The 21,442-nt window shown below is 44.3% G+C and overlaps 1 protein-coding gene across 1 annotated transcript in view; it reads left to right on the forward strand.

The window, feature by feature from the left end:
• The window catches only part of Trank1 (tetratricopeptide repeat and ankyrin repeat containing 1), an 82,467-nt gene that overhangs the window by 58,798 nt on the left and 2,227 nt on the right, over positions 1 to 21,442 (forward strand). Inside the window, exons 14-21 of the mRNA XM_036194107.1 lie at positions 3,785 to 3,928; positions 4,899 to 5,055; positions 9,325 to 9,413; positions 12,647 to 12,750; positions 12,856 to 12,988; positions 16,285 to 16,430; positions 17,470 to 20,519; positions 21,244 to 21,342. Coding sequence (XP_036050000.1) covers positions 3,785 to 3,928; positions 4,899 to 5,055; positions 9,325 to 9,413; positions 12,647 to 12,750; positions 12,856 to 12,988; positions 16,285 to 16,430; positions 17,470 to 20,519; positions 21,244 to 21,342 — 3,922 coding nt within the window. The remainder of the gene's footprint in view (positions 1 to 3,784; positions 3,929 to 4,898; positions 5,056 to 9,324; positions 9,414 to 12,646; positions 12,751 to 12,855; positions 12,989 to 16,284; positions 16,431 to 17,469; positions 20,520 to 21,243; positions 21,343 to 21,442) is intronic.

Genomic DNA, 21,442 nt, shown 5'->3' on the forward strand with positions numbered 1-21,442 from the left:
CAGTGAGGCTTGGTTCCAGTCTGCTGATCAGGTAATGTGGGTGACAAAAACAGCCACCCTGTCTCTAGCTCCCTTTGGCATGCTTCACTGTCACAGCTTCACATGTGTAGACCACAGTAGCCAGAGTCCCTGGATTGACCCCCAGTGACTTCTCTGTCAGCCTTAATGTAGTTCCTGGGTCCTTGCCATGTGTTTTTGTGTTTTGTTTTTTTAAGTCTCCAAATTACTGTTGGAGAACCACTAAGTCAAGACCATTGCCATCGGCGTCTAGCCACTGGCTTCCTTTCACTAACATTGTCTTTTGGTGGGGACTCAGGCTGGCTGCTATGGGTCTTCTTTGTGCTATAGCTGGCTGTGTTCTGGCCCCTGTTGCAGACTTTCTGTTACATACCTGGAGAGGCTATTTTATACCTAAATCAGTGTACCTTTAGCTGTGATTCCTTAAAATCTACTTCTGATCTGACCCTTGAAATAGAATCTTTCCTTAAATTTTTCTGATCATTCTAAAATGTCATATTTGATTTAACAGTATTTATGTCTGATACTGCAACAGGTGCTTCACAGTTTATAAAGAACTTTTTGAATGCAATTTCTCATCCCGCCAATGCTCTAAGTATTTTTATGACCTTTGTTCTGTAGGTAAAGCCAAAGGTTATTGGGTTAAGTAAGTTGTCCAAAGTTATAATATTCATAGCAGAATCTGAAGAAAACCCAAATGCTTTGAGCTCCAGATACCTTTTGTTTGTCCTCCCTTCCTTTTCACATGTGAATTGGCTTCTAGAACCTTCCACAGTGAATAGCTCTATCATGCCATTTCTTATGTCCACCCCTTCCTGGGAGGCTTGTTAAGAAAAGCAGATGCATGCTCATTAACCCTGCTACCATTGTTCATCTCTGAGGTCTAACTTTTTTTTCCTAATAACACATCCACTGGTCATGGTTGGACTGAGGCTCTCCTGAAAGAGAAAGGGGTAAGAATTTGTTATTCCTGTCCTTTATTAAGTGCCATTTGTATGCACATGCCAGTGATAAAGTCAAAGGTCAAAGATTTAAGGATCTATGTGGGGGAGCTTTGCTTTAAAAAAAAAGTTACTCTTTTCACCAGCTCCTGGGAATGGCACAGGCTTCTCCCTGTCCTCCTGCTGCCGACTGAGAATTCTGTGAAATTCAGAAATACAAAAGCAACGAACACCTAAACCGAGTCTTTTGGAAGCATTTGCTTTATTCTGTGTATATAATGAGACCTCTAGTGAGATTTTGATACAGTGCTTCCTGGTGTAATGCAATTGTGCATTCCCTGGTGCAAAGTATGCCCCCAATTTATCCTTTACAACCTCCGGGCCAGAAAAATTCTACAGGGAGAGGAAATGCATTAAAAAAAAAAAAAAAAAAAAAAGAGGCAAGGGAAAGTAGATCAAACCTCCCCCCCTCCATGGTCTGGATTCAGGTTTCTTTCGAGGTGGTTGGATGAAGGTTGCTGAACAGTGATCAATGTTTGACATGGGGGACAGTGCAGATCATCTGTCTTTGTCCCTCTTTGTGTCCTAGGCAGGCATTGCTTTGGAACATCTGGCATTTGGGCCTGGGTGGGGGTTTGGGCCTGGATGTGCCTGGACATGGGTGGGCACTGTCTGTAGTTCTTCTCTGTAGACTGGATTTTGCTGATCAACCACACAATCCCGGGTTGTCTTCAGAGGGGGGAGACAACAAGGAGTGGTCATGCCAGACTCTCACCCTAGGGGAAAAGTTACTCTCTCAGACAGCTCTATACTATCCTCCTTGGGAATTTAGAAGAGCGATTGCTATTTACACTATTTTTGAGGGCATTCTTTCTTTCACACTCATATGTGAGAGGGATGGGGGGACCTTGAACCACGAATTTTGTGGGAGATTTGCTAGTGGAATCCAGGCCTTTTCCTTGGAAGAAGCAGCTCTTTTCATTGTCCCAAGTGCTTCAGGCCTGTTATCTTTGCTATGAACACACATGCACCTTCCTGTCTCCATCTTGAAAATAAAAAAGGTTTGCTTCCTGGAAATAGGTAGCCACAAACCATCTGAGCAGTTTTGCTTCTCTCCCAGCAGTTGAATATATATGGCGCTTCCCTGGCCCCTTTGGCAGTCATTTTGCCTCTTTGCCTGCCAGGAGGGTCCTCTTGAATGTCAGCACTTTTACCTGCTTTCCTTGACTCTGCCTGCTCAGTGGCTTTGCAAAGAGGATGTTATGAGTATGTCCTAAAGAGTTTTTCTGAACCTTTCAGCTGTTCAAATGACTTCACCTGTGGTTTACTTCATTTTTTGAAGTATAGTAATGAATCTCATAATTGATTTTAATAGTAAACAACCAGCCCTGTTTAGTAGACAGTGTTTTAGGCATTTATCTTAGTTTAGTCATGTAGTTAAGCAGAATAACCTAAAGTAAGCATCTATCAGCTCTATCCACTCCATGCTTTGGGCATTCTTGAACATCACAAAGGTGTGTGTGCAGTTGGCACTGCTTTACAAAATTGAAAAGCTGGGAGAATAAAGTGGCTGCATTTAGAGGACACCGAGAATTGTGGAATTTGAGACTCCTCGGAATTTTGCATTTTAAGTACCACATGTACTGGACAATTCAGCCTTGCTGGGGTCAGAAACCAATTCTGAAGCCTGCTGACCAATTCCAGTTCACTGTCTGTTTCTCATATCTTCATACTAAAAATGGATTTTATGTTTTTGAATGGTTAGAAAAAACCCAAAGAATAATATCTCATGGCACATGGAAATTATGTGAAACTCAGTTTAGCATTGACCAATATCTTTATTGGAATACAGCATGTCCATTCATTCACATGTTGTCTGTGGTTACTTAAGCACTGTGGCAGGTTGACCAATGAAAGACCATGTAACATGCAAGTATGGCCCTTTGCAGTGGTTCTCAACCTTTCTAATGCTGTGACCCTTTAATACAGTTCCTCGTGTTGTGCCGACCCCCAACCATAAAATTTCATTATTTCATAACTGTAATTTTGCTACTGTTATGAATCATAATGTAAATATCTGTTTTCAGATGGTCTTAGGCAACCCTGTGAAAAGGTCATTTGCCCCCCCCCCCCCCAAGGGTTTCACAACCTACAGGTTGAGAACCACTTCTTTAGAGGAAAACTTGCTGTCCCCTAGTCATATAACCACATTAGCTTTGGGGGTTTGGGTAAAAGAAAGAATGAATTAAAAGCAAGCACTATGCCCTCAACATTATCTCCTTTTCTTTACCAACAAATTGAGTTGTCCTGTTATCCACTATTTTGAGAACACTGTGTCCAAGGTCAGCTAGTAAGTGGAAGAATTAGTTATTAATATGCCTTGTCTATTGTTTGTCATGTCACATACAGCATCTGTTTTTTCTCCATTCATTGGTTGATTAATTTAGGTAATTCTGCCACCTGTGTCTAAATGTTGTCCCTATGTGGTCTTTCTTAACCACATTGTGAGAAGGAGTAAGGCTCCCTCTGTCCTTACTATATGCTGACATTCTTTGAATTACTGTAACACCCTGGGCCCTTAGCATTCTTGCCTGTAGAGGGTTCCTCTATCTGGCTTCTCAGTCATTTGCCCAAGTGTTGGTGTATTTTCATGGTGGCTTCTCCGACTCCTGCCTATGCAGCATCTATTCTGAGGCCATGGGATGTTCCCCATACAGCTTGTGTTGAAGGCTCCACACCTGTAGTTGGGGCTCAGTCTCCCAAGAAGCTTGGGAGGCACTTCAAAAGCAAATTCTGTTGTTCTTCAACTTGTTGTTGTTGTTCAGGCTTACAAGGAATGGAAGATCATTTCTTCATTCACACCGTCATCTGACTCCAGAGAAGAAAACCGGCCATTGGTTGAGGTTCCCCTGGAGAAATCAGGCTCCTCTCAGGCTCGGCCCCTTATGGTGAGCCCAGAAATGTACAAGGTGAGTATCTGCAGTTCATCCACACACTGATTTAACATGGAACCTGTAAGTAGGAGTTGGAGAGAGATGAGCTGAGAAGTGGAGAATTGCACCTTCCATTCCATTGACAGTGGGATGGGGGAGGGAAAGGTGGTCTTGTCTGCCCCCTCCCTCTCTACAGATCACTGGACCTTATGGAGGTGGAAGGGCCTTCCATCTCCTGCGGAACTAAACTCTATTCAGAAAAGTTGATAAAACCACAGAATGTGATAGTTGCCATACAAGGCATGGCTATCTTAATTTTAAAAAGCAAGTCACACACACACACACACACACACACACACACACACAAAACAAAAACAAACAAACAAAACCCCCCAAAAACAAAAAACCTTAAAGAAAAAGCAAGTCACAGCATTTGTGAGGTCCTGGTATCCTTCTCAAAGGTTTGCAATAATTCTTTAAAACTTGATTTTTAAAACAGGTTTATTTTATTATTTATGTGTGTGTGTTTGGGTTCCTGGGAAGCTGGTAGAGGATGTTGGATCTACTGGGGCCGCAGTTACTGTCATCCATGAGTTACCGGCTGGGAACTTACATGACAAAGAATGGAATTCAGTTCTCTGCAAGAGCAGCTAGTGATGTTAACTGAAGAACAAACTTTGTAGTCTCCAAAACTTTCCTTTTTCTTTTTTTGTGGGCCAATGAGATGGTTCAAAATGCTTGCCAGGCAAACCTGACTACCTGAGCTCAATTCCTAGAACCTACATATAAGGAGAAGGAGAGAACTTACTCCACAAAGTTGTCCTGTGACTTGTACACATGTGCTCACAATGCATATACCCTATACATACAAATAATAAATAAAATAAACTTTAAAATTAGCATAGTTTTTTATATTTTTCTAAGATCAGAGTAAGCTCCTTAAAACATATTCACATTGTCACTTGGACACAAGACTCATCATCTGTGTCCTAAATCTTATTGTTAGCTTCTCAATGGAGAGCTGAAACAGCTGTACACTGCCATCACACGGGCTCGGGTCAACCTTTGGATCTTTGATGAAAACCTAGAGAAACGGGCTCCTGCTTTCAAATATTTCATTAGGAGAGATTTTGTCCAAGTTGTAAAGACAGATGAAAATAAAGGTAAGATCTCATTAAAATATAGGTAAGATCTCATTAAAATATTCTTGCTGTCGGAGGAGAGATGTGTCTCTCTACTGTTCTGATTATCATGTAGAAAGGGCAGTTTTTATTGTTTTGTGCTTTATACTGCTGAAGATTAAACCCAGGTCCTTATTCATGTGAGGCTGAATTCTCTACCACTGATCTATGCTTCTAGTCTAGGGTGTAGAGTTTTGTTTTGGTTAATAGCACCTTCTCCATGATTTTCTAAGAAAAAGCATTTTAACTTTTTTATGTTAAGGTGTCTGGGAAAGAGTGTTTGTTGCACATTTGGGGACACTTTGCTACTTCAGGGAATTTGTCCTTTAAAAGCGAGTGTTTTGGATAAGGGCTGCAGGAACTAGGTCACAGTGTTATAATACAAGTAGTACTATAAGCTTTTGGGCAGCTTGATTGAAGTTGCCTTGTAGTGGGTAGCCATCCCAGCATTGGCCTGGAAGTTCCAACCCCCATTGAGGCTTTGGTAATGCCAGCCCGGCTAGCTCAGTCAGTAGAGCATGGGACTCTTAATCCCAGGGTCGTGGGTTCGAGCCCCATGTTGGGTGCCAGATATTGGTGAATTTATTAAGGCCACTCCACATAATTAAAAGGGAGGTTTATTTTGTGGGGTAACTTACAAATGAAGGGATAGGTTGTAGGGTCTGACAAAGGTATGGCACAGTCCAGCGGTGTTCTCTGGAGAACTCTGCTTGGTCTCCCTCTAGTGTCCAGGGTCCCAGAACCAAGCCAGACCTCTCCTCTCCCTCCTGGGTCTTCTGCTTCCTCCCTCAGCCCCGCCTTGTGGGCGTGACCATTACGAAGCCTCAATGGGGGTTGGAACTTCCAGGCCAAAGCTGGGATGGCTACCCACTACACATAGCCCTAGTTGTAATAATAAAAAATGAAAGTAGTCCAAATATCCAGTATGGAAAAGGCTAAAATATCATGCTATTATTAAAAAGACTAAGATGGATTTCTACTTATTGGTATGGAAAGATGTTCAAGGTATGATACATAAAAACAAGCAAAATACAAACAGGGTAGAATGATCCAATTTTAAAGAACTTTATATTAATACAAATATAAAAACTGTATGTACATTAGCATATAGCAGAATAGAACATTTGCATGTACATATGTATGTAAATATGCATATGAAATATGTTTGTATGTCTATAACTGTTAAACCAAACTCATTTTGCACACTGGTACATTAAGGAATTGGTTATTGAGTGTCCTGTTACTGTTCTATTGCTATGAAGAGAGATGCTATGATCAAGGGAACTCTTAGAAAGCACTGAATTAGGGGCTTGCTTACAATTTTAGAGGAGTAGTCAGTGATCATTATGGTAGGAAGAAGACAGGCATGGTGTGGAGTAGTAGCTGAGAGCTTTACATCCTGATCCATAAGTAGCAGGCAGCAGGAAGAGAGAGACAATGGGCCTGGCATGGGCTTTTGAAAACTTCAAGGCCCATCCCCATACCTCTTCCAACAAGGCCACACCTCCCAATCCTTCCCAAACAGTTCCACCAACTGGGGACCAAGCATGCAAACATACGTGCCAATAGGGGCCATTATCATTCCAACCAGCACAGTGAGATTGATTGTACTGTCTGGCTCTCTGCCTTCTGAGTGTCACAGCACAAGGACCAAGAATTCAGATAGCAAGGGAGCCATCATTTGTATCTATTCAACTCCTGGTTGTGAGTAACAAAAGACCCTATGGTGAGCTGGTCTGGATAAAGAAAATGCATAAATACACATTTGCATAGCTGCTACTTCTGAAGCAGACTTTACAATGCTTCTCTTTGTATAGACCTTATGTATATGTGTTTGTTGAGTAGATGTGGACATCATTTCCTTCTCCTTTAGATACTCTGCAGTATTAGAAGGGTTTAAAAATGATCACATATTATTATTATTGTAATTTACAAAGATTAGCTAATTAAAAAATGAAGTTCTCTAAGTAAGAGAACCATGGGGAAAAACAATCTTCCCTCTATGGAGAAGAAAACTGCCTTTTTTTCTTGAGAACTAGTCAATGAGTTAGTTCCTCTAGACTATGGTTAATTTCTTGAAGGGTTATCTACTTATCAGAGCTTACCTACTGTAGAGAGGCTTGCTGCTTGCCTGGCTATTTCTAGTTATTGCTCATAGCTCAACTGGGGACCAGGATCCAATGTTCTTTTCCTAGGGCCCAACTGTTGTGCTATGTGAGAAAAGTTGAAGGCTTAAAATTAAAAATTCATCTTTTCAAGGATCTTGCCATCTGAGTAGTCACATGACCTTGTTCAGGACCAACTTCCTCTTCATGGACCCTTTTCCATCATTAAAAAGAAAAGGAGTGGGTTGGCCTAGTATATAATTTTCAATTTCTTTTTTTTTTTCTGTTTTGATTTTTCAAGACAGGGTTTCTCTGTGTAGCTCTGGAGGTCTTGAAATGAGACAGGCTGGCCTCAAACTCAGAGATCTGCCTTCTTCTGTCTCCTGAGTGTGGGGATTAAAGGCAGGTGTCACCACTGCCCAGCTCACTCATACTCCTTTTAATCACCAAATATGCTTTAATTCCCACTGGAAGAGATGATTAAGATGAGTAGTTTTTACTTGCAAAGTTAAAATGTTCAAGAATGACAGTTCCTTCTGTATCATGGTAGCAGTAGGATCACAAGAGCAAGGGCAGGCTTAACCACAAGTTGTAGTTGAACACAGGAAACTCTCCCAGACCGTCTGTCTCTCCAGTCCAGGGAATGTGAGGTGAGTGTGGTGATGATACACTTTGGGCTGCTTTAGCATGGTCACCTTGTCCTCCTCAGCTGTAGGATGGGGTTTGGCTGTGGGAATATACTCCCACCTGGAACATGGAGTCCACACTCAAGGCTGCAGTCATTGCTGCACTGTGCTTCAGAAGACTTTGGAAGGAAAGCAGGGAGGGAGCAGGCTGTGAAGCTCTGTCTGGGTTTTGTTCCTTCTGAACACCGTTGCTTTGCTTCTCTAGTTGCTACTTGTTAGTCTAGGCATCTCTGGTCCCTTGAGCTTTGATCTGGCTTGCTGACATTGTCTTAATATTCACTGTATCTCTGGTCCTTCATGAGCTGTGCATTGCTGCTTGTTGCTGGTGACATTCTGAGGGCCAATGGTGGGGAGGGCTGGTATAGTTACAGAGAGCCTGGTGTAGAACAGAAAGGGCAGACTGTGGATGGTTATAGTAGTGTGTGCTCACCAACAGCAATGTATTTGATTGCCTACTGTGATGAGGACAACACCTGCAGTTGGAAGCACAAAAAATGGGTTTTGTTTAGCTTAGAATTTTTCAGCTTTACAGTGCTATAGAATTGATACACTTCAGTAGAAACCATATTTTGAAATTTCACCTTTTCCTCAGCTGGTAATAAGTGGGTACAGTTAGCAACCACAGTGTGCTGGATTGTTAAGCCATGATGTCTGGTAGGTTAGTTGTTTTTAAAGCTCTTTTGAATTATGATATTACTGTGGGGTTTATTGAGATGCAACTCTATCAGAAGCTGAATAGCATGTTTTTTGTAAACTCCTGTTACCTTGTTCCTTGTTGAATTCTGGGAGCTTGCTAAGAACTAGTTGGCTTTTTATTTCCAATGAGGAATTAATAATTGCTATGTGTCTTCTAGTTCATAGCTACAGACAAGGAAAGTAGAACAGAATTTAAAAAGCAAATTATGTCTGTTTCTCACTTCCACCTCCTCCTTCTGAAACCTACACCAACCTGTCTTGGTGCTAAAATACATCTTGATGAAGTCTAGAAGGTCAACACAGTGCATTTGCCTGCAATACAGCAACAAAAGTCATTTTCTCCCATTTCTAGTAACTAGAAGTCCAAGATCAAGGAGTAGACTGGGTTAGTTTCTTCTGAGGCCTCTCTTGAGCTTCCAGATGAAGAACACCTTCTCACTGTGTCCTCACTTGGTCTTTCCTTTATGTGGCACTACTGTGGTGTGTGTGTGTGTGTGTGTGTGTGTGTGTGTGTGTGTGTGTGTGTGTGTGTGTGTGGTGTATGTATCCTGATTTCTTACAAGAAACAAGTGAGACTGGATTAAGGCCCACCCTAAAAACTTCATTATATAGCTCTTCTCTACAAAAAAAAAAGCCCTATTTTGAAGTAGTAGAGATTAAGAATTCAACAAATGAATTGGGGGTGGGGTGTAGTTTAGGCTCCAAACAGATATGTTGATGGTTACTGCCTAGAGAAACAAACTGACTTTCCACTTTCATTTTAGACTTTGACGATAGCATGTTTGTTAAGACCTCAACTCCTGGTGAGTGGATCACACAAGGAGACTATTATGCCAAGCACCAGTGCTGGAAGGTAAGGAGCTGGGGCCAGAAGCCAAGGGTGAGGGATGCCTGTGACTGCTGGCTTTGGCAGATCTCATGGGAAGGTTTCCCACTGTCACACTGGTGACTAGGACAAAGTGAGGATGGCAGTGATTGTGCCACTTCGGAGTTTATCCTCACAGTAGAGCCCTCTGCCTGGTTCCCTCCCAGTCAGTGCAGTCCTTCATTTCAGCAAAGTGCCAGCACATACTGATAGGTAGATAGAGTGACATGGCCTGTCCCCTGTCAAGAAACTCTCCTATTTATTTTCATGATGGAGTTTTGCAGCTCAGTCAAACTTTTTATCTCTTCTCTTTGTCAGCTGCAGCTGGTTAGAGATGTTCCCCTCTGTAGCTGCACAATGGCTGCTTCAGCAGCCCTGGGCACCCCACTCAGCAGCATTCCACATGGAAGGAGGGCAGACGCTTGCTTCTTTAGGGTCTCCCTTTAGATCCAAAGTCCCCGGTGGACTTCCCCATACTTCTCCTGGTCAGTACTAGGTGACATGCACCTCTTCTTTGCAAAGTCATCTGGGAGTATAGTCCTGCCTGTCAGCTTCAGCCCTGTAGTAGATGAGATTTTTTGATCTGGCAAGAAAGGAAGGAGCATGCTGTGGGTAGCCACAGTATCTACTACCACAGGCTGAGCTCAGGAAACGCACACCTCCTGAGCTGACTGCCTGGGTGCCTGGGCACTGGGTACCCATGACTGAGAGCAGCTGTGCTGGGTTTGGCAGAAGGCATTCTCTCCTTCTGTACTACATGTATGGGGTCCAGCTTCTCAAGTGTCACAGAAACAGGCCTGCAGCTTCCCTTCCATGTCTAAACAGACTGTGGGGCTCAGGGTTCCGCTAGCGACCCTTCTTATTGGGGTCTGCAGCTGGGCCTGAGTGAAGGAACTAGGCGGCAGTGAAGACTCTAGAGCTGAGGTCAGAACTGATTCAAGCTGCCGCGAGGTGTAGACAAGAGACAGGCCTCTTCAGGTTTCCTTAGCCTCAATTCCTAGAAGAGTTTCGTTTGCTGTGGCGGGGGAAGTAGTTTACATGTACAGAAAAGAATTCTTATCTGGGTTTCTCAGCCACCTGTTGCTGCATAACAAATACTCCTGCCCAAACTTAGTGACTTATCACAAGTCATTTGTGCTGCTCCCCGTTCTGTGGGCTGGCAGTTCAATAGCTAAATAGCTTCTGGACCCACCTAGGGGAATTGTGTGTTGACACAGCTGCCATTCAGTTGTGGTGTTCTGTTTCTGGTGATTAGCTGGTTACTGGCTCTGGTAATGGGGAGTGGGTGTGGGGTCACTAGGATTCTTGAAAAACTTGTCTCTGATCCTCTAGCAGGTCACTTTGGGCTAGTATATATGATGCCAGGGTTAAAAAAAAAAATGTCAGTCCTAGAGGCCTGGTCTTAGAATTAACCCTGTAGCACTTCTACTGAATTCCCTTGGCTGGATAAGTCACAGCTCACATTAAAGGACAGGGAGACAGACAGACTCATGAATGCTGGGGTAGAAGCAGCAAAGGTGTATTCAAAGGAGTGTGTCAGAGGTCAGAGGTATGAGGGCTGTGGCCCCTTTGGATCTCTAGCGATGAGGTGAAGAAAAAACCATGCTATTATAGATCTGGTATGTATGGAAAGTCATTTTCAAAATATGTACTATTTAGCTATAGAAAGTGATAGAGCTCCAAACTTTTATTGATCCTTGTTATAATTGGGAAGAAGCACTGAACATTGGCTATTGTTGTAAAACCAAAATATTTTTTGGCAGGGTGGAGGGAGGCAGCAGGGAGGGAATGGCAAGGCAGGATGGGCAGCCACAGGTGTGGGCACGAGACCGGAGAGTATAATATGAAGTCTTACCCTTCATTCCTTTCAGAACATCATTGATGTTGCCCATATGTGTTGTCCATGGGTTTCCAATTATTTATCCCTTTAAAAATACCTTTTGAATGTTTGAATCTAAAATTTTTTTAGGGGAGCCGGCACAGATGAGAATGTTATAAAAAGCCTTCTCCTCGCCTGACTTTATTTTGACCCCCGCTAAAGGACTTCAGGACTCAGGTGGCTTATTGAGTTTTTGGCTGCATGTCAATGAATGTGTCAGAACAACCATGCAAGATCATTCATCCAACAAATACTTGTTGAACGATGGGCCAGACATTATATTTAGATCCTAAAAATATGATGGTGAGCAGCAGTGGTACATAGACAAGTGCACAGTTCAGTGGTTGCAGGTGTCACAGATGAGAGCCAGCTGTCCCCAGAGCCACCTGTCCTGGTCAGGGAAGCCTTCTTTGAGAAAGGGGGTCTTGAGCTGAGATTTGTAGAATAAATGAAGTGAACTAGGCAGAGAAAGGAAGGGGGAGCATTTCAGCTAGAACAATGCATGCAAAGGCCCCACCTGGGAAGGAGGGTGGCACTGGTTCCAGACCCATGGGGCTGGGATGATGGGGGCAAAGAGCATGAGTGGGAGAGGTTGTTCTGTCTGATTCACCAAAAAGCACCACTCAGTGCCTCCCATACCGACATTGAGAGCTAATGCTGGTGCAGTGCAAGCCTACTGCTTCTGTAGCTCGTACTTTGAGACAATGCAAGACCTCCTGTTTCAGAAGAGCAGCTTTCTGCTGGCCAGGATTTGGGTTATGCTTGGAGACCCTTTGACACTCCTTTGCACACGTCATAGTCAGAGGTTTGTTAACATAGACCTGCATGCTCCAAGGATCTGGGCGTGCCCTGATGCTATCTCTATTGCATTTCTACTCCACCACGTCTACACTGCTGTCCATCAGCACACAGGGCCACTGTAGTAGCAGCTGTGTCAAAGCCCAGAGAAGCTGGTGGGTGACTTTGGGCTCATTGCTCCATGGCTCTGACTAAGGTTGCTACTATATACAGTGAGGAGGCATATGCCTTCTGCATGAGGCTGTTGGAAGTTTAAACAAAGTTGGTGTTGTGGTAGCCTATAGATATATATGTTGTAGTCACCTTTTTTCATGGCTACTGGCTATTTCCTAATGAAACCGTTGGGTTGTGTTAGCCGGTCCCACAGCTGGGCTCTGTCTTTGGAGACTCCCCACTTTAAATCACCTGCACCTTTCTGTTCTTCCCTGTCAGATTGGACTGGGCCAGACACAGGGCTCTGTCCATAGCAACATAATGCATGCATTAATTCTTGTTCTGTTACCTCCATTACCTTGCTGGGAATCAAACCTTTGACATATTCCAGGTTGCAGCTAAGTGTTACCAGAAAGGAGATGCAGTTGAGAAAGAGAAGTTGGCTCTGGCCCACTACACTGCTCTGAATATGAAGTCAAAGAAAGTCAGCCCCAAGTAAGTGTCCCAGGATTAGTTCAGCTGCTCCCTGATGAGAGCAGCAGGTTGGATATACTAGCCATATTTCATTGACAATGCTGCTGATTTTCTCCCTTCCCCCAGGGAGAAGGAGCTGCAATATTTGGAACTGGCTAAGACTTACTTGGAGTGCAATGAGCCAAAGCTATCTCTTAAGTGTTTGAGCTACGCTAAGGAGTTCCAGCTCTCTGCCCAGTTATGTGAGAGGCTGGGAAAGGTATGGCCCCAACCCAAAGGTGCTCCTTGAAGAATGGGGCTTCATCTGATCAAATGCAGGGATGGGCCCTCAGCCTCTGCTTGTGCAGAAAGAGACTCCAATCCTTGAAGGGAGGAGAAGCTGGCCCTGTTATCTGTGATCTTCCTTTCTTCACTTTGCTCAACAGAGTGTGTGTGTCTTTGTGTTCATCCACATCTGTGTTAATATTCAAGGCCTGAAGTCACCCATTGGGAGGCTAAGTCACAGACCCAAACCAGATGGATGTTAGAATATTCTTGCTTTCTCTTTCCATATGTTCAGTCTGGAGTCAGCTTGAGTGAATAGTCTGGTGTATTCATGGAGAGTTTTTTGTGTTCCTAGTAATTACCTAGATCATTATGGTCTAATTCAGCATCCATGTGCAGCTACTTGATATAAAGTTAATTAAATGGAAGTAAAGTTAAAAGCTTGAACCTCGGTGTCACTAGCCATAGTGTGAATTATCACTGTTACAGAATAGAATCATTGCCCAAAACTCTGTTGGGGCAGAACTTCTAGTCTGGAACATAGCTTCTCAGTGGTCAGCAAACTGGCAGTGGGCCACAAATGGCTGCTTGTCTGTGACAAGGTTAAAACAGGAGAAGAAAGGAAGCAGAAATTGTTCATAGGTACATTGCATTGATATGTACCCAAGTGGTGGGCATTTTCTCAGCAGTTCCTTTGTTTCTTTCTCTCTCTCTCTCTCTCTCTCTCTCTCTCTCTCTCTCTCTCTCTCTCTCTCTCTCTCTGTGTGTGTGTGTGTGTGTGTCTGTGTCTGTTTGCCTGTCTGTCTGCCCACCCTGTGCCCAAAGTTGATGTCAGGAATCATCTTCCATCTCTCTTTCACCTTACTCATTGAGGCAGGGTCAGTGAATCAAATCCAGAACTCACTGGTATGGCCAGTTTTGCTTGCTAGCTTGCTCTGGGATTCCATCTTTACTTTCCAAAGCCACTCTCCTCACCAGGCATTTAAGTGAGTTCTGGTGATCAGAATTCTGATCTTGGGGCTTATATAGCAAGCACTGAACTGTCTCCCCAGCCCAGCAATTCCTTGTCAGTGTATCAATTGTGGTGGAGTAAGAATTTTAAAACAGTCTGCCAGTTGCAAAAACTGGGTTAGAAAGCATGGGACTGAACTGTTGCGTTTTCTACCTAGGTTTCCTACCCTCTATTTGGAACATGGCTTTCTATGTCTGTGTGTCAGTGTGATAGTTTCTAGGATCCTTGGCACACCCTGGATATTGAAGTCAGAGTGGGGAATAGCGAATGAGAGCTCCTGAGAAGTTGAAGTTGTGGGCCCCAGGTCAGTGTCTAAGAAAGAGATTAGTCCCTCCCAATGCTGCAGACCTGACTCAGTGTTTGTTATGGGATGTGACTTACATGGAATATGGGGTAGAATAGGGATACTACATTTTAGTGGGAACAGACATCCTACATCCTAGGAATTAAGATAGTTTCTAGGCTTTCCAGTTTCTTTACTCTCTTCCCTTCAATCTTTGGTGCTACCATCTTGAAGCATACAAGGCTACAAGATGCAGGTATCGCCTATCACTTCCCCACTTTGCCTCCCAGTGCCGGCCATGGGAAAGGAGCCAGGCATCACTTGTCTTTTTAACCTTGCCTCAGCCTCATATGCTTGTATTGCTGAAGATTAGATAGTGGTGTTTCCTATACACATGGATTTTAAGCTTGTCTAAACTTGTCTTGTTCTGTGTCTTGGCTTTCCCACCTTTTCTCTTGTGTTAAGCTGTGTCTCTGACCATGGTTACCATTCCAGATTGAGCGTTCTCTGTACCACTGCCCCATTTCTCCAGTGATGAAAGTTCAGGCTGCCCACTAGTGCCTGGTTGCCACACACAACACTGTGGTGTGGCAGTCCTACTGGAGCCATTTATGATGTGTTGTGCTATCATCTCATTTTACTAGGTACAGCCACCTTTCTGTCCAGAATGGCCATGCCATGTTGTGTGTAAAGATTCTGTGTTCCATATGTCTTTGGCCATGTTTAGCAGATTCTAATTTTTGCAAGCCTCTAGATGTATCTCATTGTGGATTAAATTTCCATTCCTCTGGACTGAGGTTGAGCAGCTTCATGTCAGCTATTCACATTCTCCTGGTGTAAATGGTGGTTTATAGCCTTTGGTGTCTTTAAAATTCTGGTTTCAAAAGTCTTTACTTTGTAGCGACAGAAATTCTTTTTATGTTCTAGACCTGCCAGTTTTTATATGGTAGCTTCTAGTCAGATATGGCTACTTAAGATTAATTAAAATGAAATAAAATTTAAATTTCAGTTTTCAGGATACAGTATCCCATATAACAAGGTCTCTATTCACACTTAGTGGCCACTAGATTGGATCACACAATAGTAAGACAGGTCTGTTCTCGTAGAGATCTGTTGCACAGTGCTGCTCCCAGTGCTGACATTGGTTTTCTTCCTTGCCTCTTCTTTCTCTTCCTTCTTTTCCTCCTTTTCCAGTGCTGGGAATTGAACCTGGGCCTTACATACATCTTAAGCAAGTGCTCCATCACTGAACTGAACTTGAAATTGCCTTTTTTTTTTTTTTTGAGCTGAGGATCGAACCCAGGGCCTTGCGCTTGCTAGGCAAGTGCTCTACCACTGAGCTAAATCCCCAACCCACAAAATTTCTTTTTTTCTTAGCTTTATTTCATAAGATCTTTGTTGAACAGATTTGAAGTCATAAAATTCATTAACTTTTCTCCTAAGATTTGTATCTTTAGGTTTTATATGGAACATTTTTGCTTACAGGTCACAGATATTCCCATATATTTTTCCTCAATAATTTTTGTATCTAAATTTTTAAACTTTTTAATCTTTATTTTTGATGTGTGTGTGTGTGTGTGTGTGTGTGTGTGTGTGTGTGTGTGTGTGTACTGCATGCATGCAGTGTCTGAGGAGACCAGAAGAGGGCATTAGATCCTCTGGGACTGGAGGTATGGCTGGTTGTGAGCTGCCATGTAGGGGCTGGGTTTTGAACTTGGGTCCTCTGCAAGACAAGCAAGTGCTCTTAACTGCCGAGTCTTCTCTCTAGCCCCTGTATTTAAATTGAATCCACCTGGACTCCATCTTTGTATATGATGTGACATTGGGACTTAACTTTGCCCCTTTATTTTAAAAGGAATTAGTTTTTATCTATACTATAGTGGTTTTAACTGGATTCTAAGAAATAGATATATAATTACTTTTATTATCCATGTAATAGTTTTTTAAGCTTAAAAATTACAATACTTTAAATAACAGTAAAATTTTACTGTTCTAGATAAGAGATGCTGCCTATTTCTATAAGCGAAGCCAGTGCTTCAAAGATGCTTTCCGATGCTTTGAGCAGATTCAGGAGTTTGACCTTGCACTCAGGATGTACTGCCAAGAGGAGCTATTTGAAGAAGCCGCTATTGCAGTGGAAAAGTAGGTGGCTTTATTCTTTTGCATCTTTCTGCCTTCTTCTCCCTTCCCTCAGGATGGCCTGCTGTGGTGTCACTCTGCTGCTTCTGAAGTGCCTGGCCATGTCAATCTCCCTCACAGGAGAGGACACTTCAGTGCAGTATCAGAGCTCCTTGAGAGTGGACTCTGCCTTTCAGCCTCATGCCAAGCTCTGACCCATCATCACAGGAGAGGGCTAAAGATGAAGGATGTATCCCAGCGTGTTTATAATAGGATATCCTGACTCTAGCCAGTGGAGTGCAAGGACCCCTGAGAGCTTTATCAGTGTAACATGATTCCAGTCACTTGCACGAACACCTAGCAAAAAAGCAGAATTGCAAGCTAGATGAAAAACAAAGAGTGTTGCTGCCACAGCTGGTGTTTACACACAGCCACATTGTGTCCTTTTTCAGTATCACAATCATGTTTACCAAAGCCCAATACCCAACATGGTTATTATGTTTTGGTTTTCAGTACGAGTATATTTTGCCTGGACAACTAAACATTTCTATAAATGTTTGAGTGCCAGATAGGTTTAGATCTTTTCTTTAATATCTGCTCATGGCAGCTTTATTTAAGTTGCTTTGTACTGCATTTTGGAAGGACCTTCCTATTTTGGTGGTAACAAGTTGTCATGTATACCCTCTGTTGTAGTTGTACTGGTTTGTCAGGACTGCCAGCCCATAAGCAAATACTGACATGGAGGCTTACTTCTTATTAATTATAAAAGCTCAGCCTTACCTTAAGCTTGTTCCTAGCTAGTTCTTACAACTTAAATTAACCCATATTTTTTAATCTGCATTCCTCCATGAGGCTTGTTACCTCATCTCTGTACTGCCTGCCCATCCTGCTTCCTCCTCCTCTGGCTGGCGACTCCACCTTTCTTCCTAGCGTTCTCTCTCTGCTCAGAGTCTCGCCTATATTCTCCTGCCTAGCTATTGGCTGTTCAGCTTTTTATTACACCAATCACAGCAACATGTCCTCACGCAGTGTACAAATATCTCACAACACTCTGTCTTTACAGATATGAAGAAATGGTAAAGAACAAGACCTTTCCCATTCCTAAGCTTTCCTATTCTGCCAGCCAGTTTTACTTGGAAGCTGCTGCAAAGTACCTGAGTGCAAATAAGAGTAAGGAGATGATGGCTGTTCTTTCCAAGCTTGACGTAGAAGATCAGCTGGTGTTCCTGAAGTCACGGAAATGCCTAGGAGAAGCGGCAGAATTGCTGAACAAGGAGGGTCGGAGAGAAGAGGCTGCCCTATTGATGAAGCAACATGGCTGTCTCCTGGAGGCTGCCAGGCTCACTGCTAACAAGGACTTCCAGGCCTCATGCCTACTGGGGGTTGCCCGCATCAATGTAGCCAGAGGTTCTGACATAGAACATACAAAGGCTATTCTGAGAGAAGCGCTTGATCTTTGCTATCAAACCAGCCAGCTGTCCGGCATTGCAGAGGCCCAGTTCCTGCAAGGTGTTATCCTGAGGGACTTTCAGAAGCTTAGAGATGCCTTCATCAAGTTTGACATGCTCAACCACTCAGCAGGAGTGGTAGAAGCCCTCTATGAAGCAGCCAGCCAGTGTGAGTCTGAGCATCAGAAGGTTCTGGCCCTGGCTCCAGGTGGCTTGGAAGTCCTTCTCAACCTGGTCAGGGCCCTTAAAAATGTGACAAACAATGCTGAGAAAGAAATGGTCAAATCTTGCTTTGAGTTTTTTGGCATTTCTCAAGTGGATGCTAAATATTGCCAGATAGCCCAGAATGACCCTGGGCCCATATTAAGAATAATTTTTGAACTGGATTTGACCTTGAGTGAGAAGAAAACAAAAGATCACTTCTTAATAGTGACTGATCAAGTGAAGTTAGCCCTGAACAAGCACCTTTTGAGCAGACTGTGTCAGATCACACAGATCCTGCTTGGGAAGACCTATTCGGGGATCTGCATGAGATTTATTGTGGGTTTGAAATGTGAGGATGAACAGTGTGAAGATTTCCACAGGCCCCTCAGACGCTGTGAGGCCAAGTGCATGGTTCAGTCAAAAATGCACTTGGTAGCAATTAATGGGTTGCTTCTGGAAGCCAAGAAAGTATTCCCTAAGGTCTTAGCTGAAGAACTTGAAGAAATAGATTCTATTTTGTCTCTAGATACATATGGCCTTTGCAAAGCCTTCCTAAACCTCCTCTTCCCCCGGCATTTCCATCAGAGAGTGCTGTCAGAAAACCCCATGGCCTGCAAAGAAATCCTCAAGCCAAATTACAAATCCTTCCGCTCCTACCGGTTCGCCTTGAAAGAGTACATCCATGACCTGTTTCAAAAAGAAAGTGCACACAGCCGCAGGGAGTCCACAGACCTGTGGGTGAGCGCCATGCAGGCTTTCCTTCTGTCCTCCAGCTACCCGGAGGACTTTGAGAAGCTGCTTCACCAGGAGGAGGACAGTTATAACCGGGAACTGAAAGCGCTAGAGTCTGACCGAGAGGACAGAAGCAAGGGGAGAGGCAGCAGAGTGAAAGGCGTGGAAGGAAAATTCGGCATGTTGGTGCCCAACAAGGAAGATGAGAATGTGGAGAAGTCCTATCTGTGCTTCATCCGGCTGCTGGAGACTTCCATGGACCAGCTCTATGTGCATAGGAACCCTGAAGACTACAAGAGGCTCTTTTTCCGCTTCATGAACGTCCTCATTAGGAGGTGCAAAGCGCCGCTGGTCCCCAGTATTAGCAACACAGTGGTGCTGCTGGAGCTGCAGTTCATCCACTGTGGAGTGGTGCTGGCCCGCCTCTGGAAGAACGCTGTCTTGTGTCTCCCCAAGAGCTACATTGCACTCTTGCACTTCTGGGAGTTCCTGTTCAGCAAGAAGGACAGGGAATCTGGGGATGTGTTCTCCATCATCCAAGAGTACAAGCCAAAGGATGTGGCCAGAGCCATCCGGGACTTCCGGTTCCACCTCTCCTACCTTGTCAAGGTGATGTGTGGTTACGAGAATATGAACTTCAATGTTCTGCTTGACGCCTTCAGTGAAATAGACTATGTGATCTCTGGGGAGGCAGAACGGACACTGGTGCTGTGTTTGGTGATGCTGGTGAATGCTGAGGAAGTCCTGCAGCCCTTCTGCAAGCCACTTCTGTACCGCCGTTTCCGGGAGATCCAGACAAGGCTGCAGCTGATGAGCATGAACTGGCCAGACCAGGTGCCCAAGAGGCTGCTGAAAGTGGTACAGCGGGTGTTGATGGCAGTCAGTGTGAAGTCTGTGGCCGAGGCACTGCAGGACCTGCTCTTTGAGCGGGATGAAGAGTACCTGGTTGATTGCCACTGGCGGTGGGACAGTGTGCACACCAAAGGCACTGTGGTCCGTGGCCTCTGTCATGAAGAGGTCAGACTGAACCGCTTGCTCTGTATGGGCCCCGTGGACCAGTTTGCTGACCCAGAGTGGGATTTTGGTGAAGATGAGACACATGAATTAGATGAACTGGCCCTGGAAGACCGAGATCATTTTCTGGCTGCCATACTTTCCCAGAAGCAGCGGAAGGCCTTGATCCAGCGCAAGCTGCGCAGAGCCTGCCTGGTGGTGTCTCTGTGCATCAGCTGGAGAAGATGGATCCAGACAGAGCATAGCAGGGAGGAGGCTAGGGAGCTCAGGGCTGGGAATTTCAAAAGAGCCGATGTAGACAGGACCCAGTGTGACCTGTGTGGTGTGAAGTTCACCCGCAGCCCTGAAAGCTACTTCAGTCCTGGTAAAGCATTTGAGGGAACATCAGAGGCTGTGATCATTTCCAGGGCTGAACTGGAAGGGAGAGAGTGTCGAGAGAGAATCAGTGAGTCATATGAGCAACACATTCGCTTGGAAGGCCACCGGAGGCAGCAGGCAGCCTACCAGAAATATCTAGAGTTTTTCCATGAAAAGGTGGACCCAGCCATCGAAGAAGGCAAAGTAGTGGTGCAGGACATTGAGCAGAGCATCTGGATCCGTGGCCACTTGGGCTCCAAGGAGCAGAGCCACATGCTGCAGAGAAAGGTGCAGGAGCACATCAGGAGGGTTTCAGATCTGGTGGAGGAGCTCTACAGACGGAAGGCCTGGGCTGAAGGTGAGAGCTCATGGGATTGGTCCAGGTACTAGTAGACCTGCCAGGGGCTTAGTTACCGCTGACTTAGGGGGGGACAAGAAAAGGCTGTTCTCAGATTCCAGCAAAATCTCACTGTTGAATATTTGTGGTTAGTGTAAGCTGGTATGGTTTCTCTGGGTGCTTCAGATGAGGAAGTGGTTTGCTGTCTAATTCTATGGAGAAGACACAGGGAGAAGGTTTACAGTTGTGAGAAAACTCTTTGAGGTGCTGTTGTGTTACTCATCCAGTGATCGTTTCTTTCAACTAGATGCTGAGCCCTAGGGTAGAAACTGAGTACATGTGTCTCTTCTTAGGATAGCCCTGAGTTACACTCAGTGTGAGCTTCCATAGTAAGTGTTCTCATCTGCTCTGCAGTCAAGTTTCCCCCTTGCTTCTTTACTAGCTGTTTCTTAGCAGCACTGGAAATGAAGCATAAACTTAACAAAATTACATTGAAAAAGTTCTGTAGTTTAGACACTTTTCCCAGGTTAGGGCTTAATGAACTTTTGAGTACAAGTTTGCCGGAAAGGTTTGCTTTTGGCAATCCGCAGATGCACAGCTGTGGCACTGAGCTAGTGCTTAAGGCAGCCAGTGCTTATGGTGGCAGAAGGCAGCTTTGGGTTGTGGGGATGTTGGCCTAGTGCTTGATGCTCTAATGCCTGAAGCCATCTCTTTACTCAGAGCCTCTGTGCTTTGGTTTCTGTAGCCGAGGAGGTGATGACTCGACAGGTCAAAATTCTGGCCCTGTCAGTCAAGAATGCTCAGGAGTGGCTGAAGAAGACAGAGCTCCGCTTAAAAGATGAAGGTAAGGCCTGTTCTCCTAGGACAGGTGATACTTTGGATCCTGTGGTTTTTGGTACTGCTGGCTTCCAGGTGAGTGAGTGTCAGGTGGGTTTGTCAGTGAT

The sequence above is a fragment of the Onychomys torridus genome, chromosome 7 (assembly GCF_903995425.1).
Source record: "Onychomys torridus chromosome 7, mOncTor1.1, whole genome shotgun sequence".
NCBI lineage: Eukaryota > Metazoa > Chordata > Mammalia > Rodentia > Cricetidae > Onychomys > Onychomys torridus.